Source organism: Rutilus rutilus (genome assembly GCF_951802725.1).
Source record: "Rutilus rutilus genome assembly, chromosome: 1".
In the NCBI taxonomy this organism is placed as follows: domain Eukaryota; kingdom Metazoa; phylum Chordata; class Actinopteri; order Cypriniformes; family Leuciscidae; genus Rutilus; species Rutilus rutilus.
In genome coordinates, this window is record NC_140209.1 from 72,679,065 (window position 1) to 72,692,304 (window position 13,240).

Consider the following 13,240-nt stretch of genomic DNA (forward strand, 5'->3'; position numbering starts at 1 on the left):
CATTATGTATATAATTATACACATAGCAATCGATTCAGACAAGTAGAGACTATATTAGCACTTAAGAAAAATGACATCACGTTCTCTGACACGTGAGCTGACTGGAATCGATACATATGGTTTCATTAATATGAACAATCTCCCTTTTCAAAGTAAACAAGAACATACCCATAACCAAAAACGACCCAAAGGGACACATAATTACAATATAATACGTAAATATCAATATATAACTGTCTGTGTATGCTTTCACTAGCGCCGTATATGGATGATGCAATCGACAATGCGTGTTGCGTACATACGCGATTATAACTAACTAACGCAGATACAATCAATCTCACATTCAAATCGCAGCTCTTTAAAGATAATGAATAACATAAAACAAATCACTCACTTGTATATGAACGCACTCTGCAACAACCACAGTAACAGCGGGACACTAGCAAAGTCTCTATACGAGCTCTCCGAACTGCTTCTGGTCAATATTGACCCGTTAAAAGGAAAATTACTGAGTCATCAGAGTAATGCGTCTTAAAGTCACAAGGGGGCGCTAATGTCTCAATATATGCATCGCTGGCCTTTTCAACAGTAGGCTTTCCAACATGAGCTGTGTTTCAAGTCCTTCCACAGCATTTTAATGGAATTGAAGTCTGGACTTTATTGGGCCATTCCCAAACTTTAATTTTCTTAATTGCAATCTTGAAAGGGATGTTGATGTCTAACATATTAAAGTTCACTGAGCCTTTTGTTTGCCTCCATATTCAATTGTCAGTTTTTGCAACTGACTTTCAATACATTTGTAAGAAGAATAAAATTAAATTCAGTTTATGGATTTATATTGTTCAGGTTTAACTGATTAATCAGCTGAAAGTTTTCCTCTCTGTTCTAGACTCTTTAACTGCAGTGTGACAGAAGAAGGTTATAAAGCTCTGGCTTCAGCTCTGAGATCAAACCCTTCACACCTGATAGAGCTGGATCTCACAGGAAATGATCCTGGACAATCAGGAGTGAAGGAGCTCAATGATTTACTGCAGGATCCAGACTGTCAACTGAAGACACTGAGGTGAGACGAGATCAAATAATTAACTAAATTAGCTATATGCAGGCTAAATATTCATAACTAATATATTATTTTAGTTATATAATAAGCTGTACAATTTGTTGCATCAAAATGATCAAGATCAGATCAGATGCTGCAGGTTCTGTCATGATGATGATGATAACCGTCAACACAGTTTAGTTGTGATATGAGCTACAGGTCAAATAGACATTATGGGTCAGTATATGTGTGCTGACATTCAGGAGTATACCTTAATAATTAACAATAATAGTTTTCCATCAAGCCCAGATTCACTGCATCTCTCTACACCAGGTCTATGAGTCTCCAGATGTTCTCAAACATGCAGTTTCACAAGCCAGTTTTCTCTGTGCTGACGTTTCTCACTCCTTCTGCTTTAAAGACAGAAAGATCTTAATTTCACACTTTGTATTCATACTGAAAATCATGATCTAGTGAGCTTTTGCCCTTCTGCTCTGTGAGCCCTTTCTGTTCTTATGCTTATGTTTGCTTTAGGACTGAGTGTTGCTCTAGATTCTTTTAAATATATATTTATTTGTGTATTTAAATGTTTAAAGAAAAATTTGACATCTAAATAACTAATTTAAGCTTGTCTTTAAAACAATAATTACGTTTTTTATCGTATCAATAATTTTTTGTAATGCAGTGGACATTTAGTTGATACCTGAATTGCCTTTTCTGCAGGTTTGTGAGTCCTGCTGCAGAGGAAGCCTGTCAGTATGTGAATAGAGTTGTGGGTAAAAACCCGTTACTCCAGAGAGAGCTGAATCTGAGTGGACATGAACTAGGAGACACACGAGTGAATCAGATCGCTGCTCTACTGCAGGATAAACACTGTCAACTCAACACACTGACGTGAGTATTGCTCATTTATTTATTATATTACTTGTAAGCAGTTTTTCCCTCAATCACACAGAGCCAGAACAATTTAAAGTAATAAAATTAAACAGTCAATTAAACTATTAAGCTGCAACCCCACTTTTGAAAAATCCCCAGAATGTCACATGAGTATGGCACTTTTTCATGTGTTCCATATATGGACTAAAGCTGCGTCCGAAATCACGTACTATGGGAGTAGGTACTAGCCTGGCAAGCCAGACCTACATCAAGATGTTAGGTCTGGCATCTCACCATAGACGCGGCTCAATCCGAGGGCGGGATAAACAGTTGTCTTTCAAATTCCCTCTGCACGCAATAGGACAGCGCTTCAACCAACCAGAGCGTTTTCCCAACAGCGGAGCTAGTTGATAGATTCAACTTTTGCCATATCTGGCCGGCAAAACTACGAACACATCTTCCTTTTTTTAAGAATGACTTAAGTGCCGTTCTTTGCTCTTTTCTCAAAGAAAAACTTAACTCCAAGTCCTCCAGAGTCGCGGCCAAAGCCGATTTGCCGACTACATTTAAATTAGAACGTACTTTGCGACCGTTAAAAAAGTACGCTCTATATAGTATGAATACGGGTAGTATGAATGAAGTCCGGACGTACTGGTATTACGGTTGGTATTGTCACGTAACATGCGCGGTCACATCAGCGCGAAAAGTTAAAGAGCCCATTCCACTGACTGCACCAACTTAGAGCAATGTTTTTAGTTCTTTCCGCTTTCGTCTGCGTTTTTACGTCGTTCGTGCTCACAATTCAGAGGAGTCGTCGGTCAGCTGCTCGCAGATCACGCCTTTGTCGAGAGCTTTTGTGTAATTTCTCAAATAAGTTAAATATCATTTAGCCAATACATTTTACCTCAGAAAAACACTAAAAAAAACACACACACACACACACACACACATAAACCTGTGAACAATGACAGATGTTGATTTTTGGTAAGGAAAAAGTAATTTATTTGCTTGTGATATTACCATCAATGAATAAACATGCATGAATCAATAGTATGCGTGTGTGTATCTCTGTTGATTCATTCATGGATGGCAATATCACAAGCTGTGTGTGTGTGTGTGTGTGTGTGTGTGTGTGTGTGTGTGTGTACAAAAGGCCCGGATGCCCTTAAATGGCTTGGATGATTTTGACCAATCACAGCGCACGAGGTTACTGTAGCGTCACCTGGGCTGAAACGAAAACCACGTTAGAGAGAAGATGCAACGCATGTGAGAGTGTTAAGTTTGGGCAGCTTCATTGTAGTTCATCTATAGTAGTTTGATTACGATTCAGTGAAGTTTATATGGAGTTGCTGTGTGCGTGCATGTCAAGTAAGTTTATATTTCCAAATATTTCCTGTTGATACCAAGAAACAAGTAGTCTATATTCAATAGTCTAAACAGTAGTTGATTAGTATCATTCTGACAGAATTATTCTTTCTATTTAGTATGTTTAGAGTTTCCATGTGTTATTTGAGGTAAACGTCATGTATTGGACATTATTTTATTGTTGGATGCTTTAATTTGGAAATGATTATTATCACATGGTGATCGGCTGTTTATCACATGCATATGCCATGCCCAGTCGCGGTATTTACGCGCTTCTAGCGCCACCTTGTGGCGATGTTCAGAATAAGTATTTAACATTGTCCAATAGTACTTTATTAATGCGAATGTTGTATACAGCATGCATACTGTTAATTATTTAAATGTTTATGTTGTAGAAAATGTATATACTAATGTTTATTTTTCTTGTAAATTCGTTATAGAACCACACATGTAAACTCAACCAGCTCTTCAGTAAACAAGTTAAACTTGGACCCTGTCGGGTGTGTCTCTTCAATTAATTCGACTTATGCAGTTCTGACCGACTGCCTGCTGTGTTTCACATCCATCAAAATTAATCTACATTCGAACCTCTTCATTTTAAATGGTCCTTCGAGCCGGATAGTGAATTACAGCAGAGAGATGACATCCCATTCTGAACCAGATCCTCCTGTTGTCCGACCTAGACGACAAATAAGACTACCTGCACATCTGGCAGATTACCAAGTTTCTGATTCAGCACATATGAAGAGAGCACTACCTTTGTTTCCGTCCACGGCTGATAGCGTCTGAGGGAGCATCTGAATTAGAATGCGGTTCACACGTCTCTAGACTCCAAGGCAAGCTCCCTCACGAGTTCCAGATCAGCTTTAAGAGGTATGTCCATCCTTCTAGGATCACAGTCCCCACTCTTATCGACTTTGCGGACTGGTTAGAGTATGAGCTCCAGGTCCAAGATGACACTGCCAAGACCGTTACATATGTTCCACCCTTAACTACTAAGAAGTGAGAAGGTCGTCACGACTCCAGGCCTCCTGGAAGATCTACGAGTTTCCTACTGGGTACAGAGAAACCTGCTGCAGACAGTGAAAGCAGAGTGTTTGCTCCAGAGTCCCGGCCCAGCTCTGCCAGGTACCAAGAGAAATTACGTGCCTATTGCCCTTATTGTGATAATGCCAATCATTTTCTAAATGGATGCCAAAACTTCAAAGAGTTGACTAGGGACCAGAAAGAGGCCTGGATTCGTAAAAATAATAGATGTTGGAGATGCGGCCGCAATCATCACGCTTCCAGATGCTCACTGAAAGCCTTGTGCAGGACCTGCAACAGGAAACACCTCCTTATATTGCATGATCTGAACGAGAGAGCTGTGACCATCAATACAGCGTCCAAACCCCCAGAGAACTCCTGTCTTGTGAGTACTACGAAAGACATCTTGTATGTTGACCGTTCTGTCAGTAGCCGTAGAGTCATGCTGAAAGTGAGTAAGGTAATAATCACGAACGGTGATGCATCGTTAGAGACATATGCAGTGCTCGACGACGGGTCTGAGAGGACTATCCTCCTGCAAGCAGCCGCACAGCAATTGAACCTCAGAGGACAACCAGAAGACCTGATACTAAGAACAGTGAGACAGGATCAGCAGGTGCTTCATGGGGCGGCTGTCTCCTTCACAGTATCATCTGTGTCTCATCCCCACAAGAAATACCTCATCCAACACGCCTTTACAGCTGAGAGACTAGGTCTTGCTGAACACACATACTCGGTGGCTTCCTTAAAGAAGAGATACAGACATCTAACTGGCCTCCCGTTGCAGCAGATGGATAAAGTACAGCCAATGTTGCTGATCGGATCAGATTTCCCCCACCTCATAACACCTGTTGAACCAGTCCGGTTAGGCCCACCAGGTGGACCCGCAGCAATCAAGACCCGCCTGGGATGGACTCTTCAAGGTCCTACGCATGAGATTCGTCACGAGATTAACACGCACCAGTGTTTCTTCACCTCTGTCCTCCCCAACACAGACCTGTTTGCTCACGTTGAGAGATTATGGCAGATGGATGTGATTCCCTACCGCAGCGAAAAGGTAGTGACGAGATCCAAGCTAGACCAAGAAGCCATCAGACTCTTGCAGGAGAAGACGGTCCGAGTGGAGGTAGAAGGGACGATGCGGTATGCTACACCACTGCTTCGGAGGCAGAGCATGCCACAACTGACCATGACCAAAGAAGCTGTTCTCCCTCAGCTCAGGAGTGTTGAAAGGAGACTGCTTAAGAACCCAGACCAGGCTTCGGCCTACCAGGCTGAGATAACTAGGCTGAAGGAGGCAGGTTACATAGCCAAGCTGGAACCGAGAGAAATTGCGAGCTCCACAGAGTCATGGTACATCCCCCACCATATGGTGCAGCATAATAACAAGAACCGGGTCGTCTATAACTGCTCCTTCCAATATGAAGGTCACAGCCTAAATGAGTTTCTTCTTCCAGGTCCTACGCTAAGCTCATCACTACTAGCAGTTCTACTTCGCTTCCGAGAGCATCAGGTAGCCATAAGCAGTGATATTCGAGGTATGTTTCACCAGGTGAGGCTGCTCCCTGATGACATGCCCTTACTCAGATTCCTGTGGCGTGACCTGAAGCCGGAGCAACTCCCTGATGTGTATCAGTGGCAAGTTCTCCCTTTTGGTACCACATGTAGTCCCTGTTGTGCCACTTACGCCCTACAGAGGCACGTCATAGACCACAGCCAGTCTGGAGACCCAGTCAGAGAGGTAATTGAAAAATCATTCTATGTTGATAATTGTTTACATAGTCTTCATTCCCCTCAAGAGGCCAGAGACCTAGTTGATCAACTATGTTCTCTCTTAATCGCCGGAGGCTTTGAGCTTCGACAATGGGCCAGCAATTGCCCGTCAGTGGTTACTCACCTCCCTTCTGAGTCGAGATCCGATACCTGTGACCTCTGGCTTAGTCAAGGCCATCAAGACGTCCACGAGTCTACGCTCGGATTACATTGGCACTGTCAGTCCGACACCCTACGTTACAAGCTCAGAGCTAGCCGCTGCTCCACTGTGACAATGCGCAACATCTACCATGTACTGGCCAGCCAATATGACCCTCTCGGTTATATTATCCCTTACACCACCCGGGCGAAGATATTAGTACAGCGATTATGGGATAAAAGATGCGACTGGGATGATCCGCAATTACCTGAGGAACTCCTTACTTCATGGTCTGAGTGGGAGAAGGAGTTGAGTGGATTAGAGAAGATATCTCTACCCCGCTGCTATGCCAGCTCACAGATGGATCACTCGTCATGTAGATACGACGTCCACGTTTTCTGTGACGCATTGGAGCAGGCATACGGTTCAGTGGCTTATCTACGGATAGAAGACAAAAAAGGTCAGGTAGAAGTCATCTTTATAGCCGCCAGATCTCGCGTTGCGCCCCGCAAGCAACAATCTATACCCCGCTTAGAGCTGTGTGCCGCGCTTAATGGAGCGCAACTCTCCCAACTCCTGACTACAGAGCTTACAATTCCTGTTCACTCCACCACGCTCTGGTCAGACTCTACCACCGTGCTCACATGGCTGACATCCAACTCCTGTCGTTACAAGGTGTTCGTAGGAACACGGGTAGCAGAGATACAAGAGATAACAGCTTCGGCCACCTGGTGCTATGTCAGATCTGCAGACAATCCAGCGGATGACATCACGCGAGGCAAGCCTCTTTGTGATCTTGCTACAGGGAGCCGGTGGAGCCAGGGACCAGCCTTCCTTAAGCTGCCACCAGATAGTTGGCCCAGACAGCCCCCTCTATCGTTTGAAGAGCCAAACAGTGAATTAAGACAGTCAGCCTTCTCCGGGTTAGTGACCACAACTGCACCCCCACTTCAGCCACCACACTACAACACGCTGTCAGAGTACCTGAAAGCCTATGGGCAGGAGCTTCATGGGGCGGCCTACACCTCCAGTTCTGACCTCCAAAGAGACGTTCAACAAGCGGTCCTTCGCCAAGCTCAATCAGAGTCCTTTCTCGATGAGCTGAAGCTTCTGAAGTCAGGCAAACCAGTGTTAGCCACAAGCAGGTTGGTCTCACTCTCCCCTGAGCTCGACGCTGCTGCTGGACTGATTCGTGTAGGAGGCCGTCTTCGTCACTGTGAGGTACTAGAAGCGGAGGTTGTTCATCCAGTTGTCCTCGACCCTCGACATCCGACCACAGAGCTAATCATCAAGGATTATGATGAGAGGCTGCGTCACCCCGGTGCCGAGAGGCTGTTCGCCGAGATCAGAAGGACATACTGGATTATTAGAGGCCGTGAAGCTGTCCGCCGACACCAGCGCCAGTGTGTAGAGTGTAGAAAATGGAGAGGCCGCCCACAAGTCCCCTTCATGGCCGACCTACCCCTTACCAGGCAGAGATACTTTCGTCCAGCCTTCTACTCAACTGGCATGGACTGTTTCAGCCCCTTCTTAATTAAAATCGGCCGCCGTAACGAGAAGAGGTGGGGCATAGTCTTTAAGTGTATGACCACCAGGGCAGTCCATCTCGACCTTCTAACCAGTATTGATTCTGATTCGTTCCTGATGTCCCTACGACGGTTCATTGCTCGAAGAGGGAAACCGTACGAGTTATTGAGTGACCAAGGTACCAACTTTAAAGGAGGAGAACGTGAATTAAATGAGTCTTTCGCCAACCTCCAAGAGGAGCTACAGAGTCACCTCGCCAGCCAGCAGATAAAGTTTGTTTACAACCCGCCAGGCGCCCCTCACTTCGGTGGTTGCTGGGAGAGGGAGATCCGCTCGATTAAGACAGCCCTCAGAGTGACCATCGGGGCTCAGGCTGTCACTGAAGAAGTTTTGAGAACAGTTCTGGTTGAGGTTGAAGGTATTCTCAACTCAAAGCCCCTTGGGTATACCTCATCTGACGTAGCTGACCCTGATCCAATCACCCCATACTGCTTTCTGATTGGCCGTAGAGACCCATCCTTACCTCAAGTAGTCTACCAAGAGTCCGAGATTCTGAGTCGCAGACGCTGGCGCCACAGCCAACTGCTTGCAGAACACTTTTGGTGACATTTTCTCAAGTATTACTCACCTGGTCTCCAAGCTCGCCAGAAGTGGAAGACCGAGAAAATGTCATTAGAGAGCGGGAACGTGGTCATGATCGTCGATCCTCAACTTCCTCGTGCCCTCTGGCCAGTAGGCAGAATCACCCAGGTGTTCCCAGGCGCAGATGGGCGAGTCCGGACAGCTAATGTAGATGTCAAGGGTAAGACCTACACGCGAGTCGTAGCTCGCCTCATCCAGCTTCCGGCCCTACCTGAGGATGACTAGACCCAGATATAGACCTTTGTGAGATGATCGAATTCAGTTCTTGAATTCGGGGGCGGCTGTACAAAAGGCCCGGATGCCCTTAAATGGCTTGGATGATTTTGACCAATCACAGCGCACGAGGTTACTGTAGCGTCACCTGGGCTGAAACGAAAACCGCGTTAGAGAGAAGATGCAACGCATGTGAGAGTGTTAAGTTCGGGCAGCTTCATTGTAGTTCATCTATAGTAGTTTGATTACGATTCAGTGAAGTTTATATGGAGTTGCTGTGTGCGTGCATGTCAAGTAAGTTTATATTTCCAAATATTTCCTGTTGATACCAAGAAACAAGTAGTCTATATTCAATAGTCTAAACAGTAGTTGATTAGTATCATTCTGACAGAATTATTCTTTCTATTTAGTATGTTTAGAGTTTCCATGTGTTATTTGAGGTAAACGTCATGTATTGGACAATTTTTTTATTGTTGGATGCTTTAATTTGGAAATGATTATTATCACATGGTGATCGGCTGTTTATCACATGCATATGCCATGCCCAGTCGCGGTATTTACGCGCTTCTAGCGCCACCTTGTGGCGATGTTCAGAAAAAGTATTTAACATTGTCCAATAGTACTTTATTAATGCGAATGTTGTATACAGCATGCATACTGTTAATTATTTAAATGTTTATGTTGTAGAAAATGTATATACTAATGTTTATTTTTCTTGTAAATTCGTTATAGAACCACACATGTAAACTCAACCAGCTCTTCAGTAAACAAGTTAAACTTGGACCCTGTTTGGTGTGTCTCTTCAATTAATTCGACTTATGCAGTTCTGACCGACTGCCTGCTGTGTTTCACATCCATCAAAATTAATCTACATTCGAACCTCTTCATTTTAGTGTGTGTGTGTGTGTGTGTATATATATATATATATATATATATATATATATATATATATATATATATATATATATATACACACATATACAGGTAGGGTAACACACTGAGGTCAGTTACAATACACACATATACACACACACACACATCCATATACATGTGTATACATGAAGACTTCAGATGTAAAAGAAAAAAAATTCTTCTAAAATGAGCATTTTTATCAAGCTTGTATATTTAGGTTCAGTAATTTCACTTTAATGACAATTAATAGGTCCTTTTCATTGCCATTAAAGTGAAATAACTGAACATAAACATACAAGCTTGATAAAAATGATCAAACTAGAAGAAATTTTCAGATGGCACTTAGAGGCTTTTACATCTTAAGTATTCATATGTGTGTGTGTGTGTGTGTGTGTGTGTGTGTGTGTGTGTGTGTGTGTGTGTGTGTATGTATATATTGTAACACCTCCCTTAAATTAAGATGATACATCTGAGGGGTTCAACAGAATTCGACGTGTACTGAAAATACAACCACTTCATCAAACAAATACTTTTCTATTTTGCTTTATTCCCAAGTGCACAACAGATAAATCAATTTAAACACCAAAGCAGTCTTTGTCCTTGAGCATAAGAGAGAGAGTCAATAAAATGAAACTTATCACGATTGATCAGAGTTCGATGAATAGGACAATGATGGAGATGAGATGACTGAGATCCAAACGATTATTTGAGAGCGATGCAATGTTATAATCCAGTAATCCAAAAGAGTGTGAAATGGAGATAGGCAGCCCTGTAGATCCGTAGCAGCAAACCCACGTTGCTTATGGAAGACCGAGTGGTAAATGGTGACCAATTAAGGATCACACATGCAGCATGGACTAACAAAGGTACCAAACAAACAAATCCAAAGTGTCCTAAAAGTCCTTTCTATATAAAAAACAAATAGTTCACATTAGCCTTTGTAATTTACAGTACATGACATCTCAAACTTTTATTAAACAGTATACTCACGTTTGAGCGTAAACTTAAGGTTCTCAAACAGGACTTATGAGAAGGTAGGTAGCCATGAGTTTAACCAGGGTTTCCCTCTACCAAAACAACTGACTTGCTCGTCTGTGATCGGGCTTATATCCTGTAATCTATTACCTCTAGCGCCCTCAAGTGGCTGCTAGTGGTAACGCACGTCGGCTCATGTCTCATTTTCAAGAAAAAAAACAAAAAAACATATACAACACCAAGTAACGTTTTATACTGTTACATACCCCTCCCCGTGACCTTAAATTTTCCCATGGTAAAGTTTTAAATTCTGGGTATGGTAAGTATCTATCTGAGTCGGATCAGACAACATAGCCACCTTGTAATTAACAGGTCCTAGCTTTTTTTCCACTCTTGCTGGGCCCTTCCATTTAGAAGAAATTTTTGCCATAAAGGCATCATCTGCTCGAGAGAGGGGATGAGTTTTTACCCATACTAAATCTCCCTCATCGAAATTCTGAGTCCTTCTTCTTAAGTCATAATACCTTCTTTGTCTAGCTTGAGCCTTCTCAACATTCTCCCTTACTGACTCATACAAACTTTTTTGGCGTTCAAGAGTACTGTACGACAGTTGATCAGGGTCTGGAGGAATCTGTAAAGCTCGCTGCAGAGGACCTTTCAGCTGTCTGCCTAAAGCTATCTCTGCAGGAGAATAATCTGTGCTTTCGTGCCATGCAGTATTTAGAGCAAATCTGAACTCATAAATCCAATGATCCCATGTACGGTGGTTTTGCTCAACATATGTGGCAATCATCGTTTTTAGGTTCCGGTTGACTCTTTCTGTAAGGTTGGACTGAGGATGGTATGCTGTTGTGAGTTTTTGGGTTACATGCCATTGCTTACATACTTGGTCAAGAATGTTGGAGGTGAATTGCGTACCTCTGTCAGACACAATAAAAGCTGGTGTTCCCCATCTCGTGAAAATTTCCTCTCTTAAGACTCGCACAATGGTAGCAGACTTGGCAGCCCTCATGGGAAATACTTCTACCCATTTTGAGAAGTAGTCCACTATAACCAGCAGATATTCGTTCTGTCGGGTGCTTCGGGGAAATGGTCCCATGATGTCCATTCCCAGCATATAACCGGGCTCGACTAGAGGTACACTTTGTAGGCTCCCCGCTGGTTTTAAGTTAGTCGGCTTGTATTGCTGACATTTCTGACAATTCCTACAGTGTTGCCATACATCTGTGCGAATTGAGGGCCAATAGGCGAACTCTAAAAGTCTCATTAGTGTCTTAAATTTACCCAAATGTCCACTCAGGGGATTGTCATGTGCATAAGTTAAAATTGCTTCCTTCAACTTTGCAGGAATGACAACTTGGAATTTCTGGCCTTCTTTTGAGTCTGGTACACTCCTAAATAAAACTGCATTCTTGAAAACATAGTGCGTTCTCTTCAAGTCAGTGGATTTCTGGTTCTCTGCTTTAACCATCAATTCTTGGCACTCTGGGTCTAGTTTCTGTTCTGCTGCAATTTGTGACAAATCCACTGGTAAATCACACGTGACAGGATTAAAACCGCCCTTAGCTGGTGTATGTAACACCACCGCTGGTGCCTCAACTGCATACCTTCTGGACAATACGTCAGGTACTACATTACATTGTCCTCTTCTGTACCGTACGGCAAAAATGATACCCCTGCAGCCTTATAGTCCATCTTTCCAGTCTAGATGTTGGTTTTGGATGCTGGAATAGCCAGACTAGGGAAGCATGATCTGTGATCACTTCGAATGCTCTGCCCTCTAGGTAATGGTGCCACTTCTCTACAGCCCATACCACTGCAAGACACTCTTTTTCTGATGTTGAATAAGATTTCTCAGCACCTCTGAGCAAACGTGACGCGTAGGCAATTACCTTCTCCTGGCCATCAGCCTCCTGTGTTAACACAGCTCCTAGACCTACATCGCTTGCGTCAGTCTGTACTTTAAAAGAAGATTCAAAGTTAGGTGTGTTTAAAACAGGTGCCTTAGTAAGTTCATCTTTAATCAGCTCAAACGAACGTTGGCACTCTTCAGTCCAATTCCACTTTGCATCTTTTTTCTTCAGTGCGTGCAATGGTGCTGTTTTACTAGAAAAATCAGGGATAAAACGATGGTACCAAGCTGCTAGACCCAGAAATCGCTGAACCTCCTTTAAGTTCTTAGGAGTAGGAAATGTCTTGATCGCCTCCACTTTGCCTGCATTCATCTTAACTCCATCTGCCGTGATAGTGTGTCCTAGATAGTCCAGTGAAGAACAGATGAACTTACATTTCTTGAGGTTAAGCGTGAGACCGGCGTTGTGTAAACTCTGGAACACTTGCTTGAGATGATGCAGGTGAGACTGAATGTCTGGTGAGTATATAATGATGTCGTCAATATAGACCATACAACATTTGTTCTTATGCTCCCTCAAGACCTGTTCCATCAGCCGTTGGAATGACGCTGCAGCATTTTTCAGGCCAAAAGGAAGACATAAAAATTCATATAGGCCTGAAGCTGTGATGAAAGCCGTCTTTTGTACACTTGCAGGATCCATTTCGACTTGCCAGTAACCACTCTTTAAATCCAACGTGGTAAACACTTTGGCTCCTTGGAGCGAATCCAGAATGTCTGTGATTTGAGGCATCGGGTATGCATCAAGGTGTGTCTTTGCATTCAGACCTCGGTAATCAATGCATAACCTAGATCCCTTATCTTTTTTGTCTACGACTACCACTGGTGAGGCCCATGGAGA

At 43.2% G+C, this 13,240-nt stretch overlaps 1 protein-coding gene across 1 annotated transcript in view; it reads left to right on the forward strand.

Annotated features, from left to right (window-relative positions):
- LOC311305794 (uncharacterized protein) overlaps window positions 1-13,240 on the forward strand; it is a 1,216,100-nt gene that overhangs the window by 687,999 nt on the left and 514,861 nt on the right. The window contains exons 46-47 of the mRNA XM_084433664.1: window positions 890-1,063; window positions 1,763-1,933. Of these exons, the coding sequence (XP_084289790.1) occupies window positions 890-1,063; window positions 1,763-1,933 (345 nt within the window). The remainder of the gene's footprint in view (window positions 1-889; window positions 1,064-1,762; window positions 1,934-13,240) is intronic.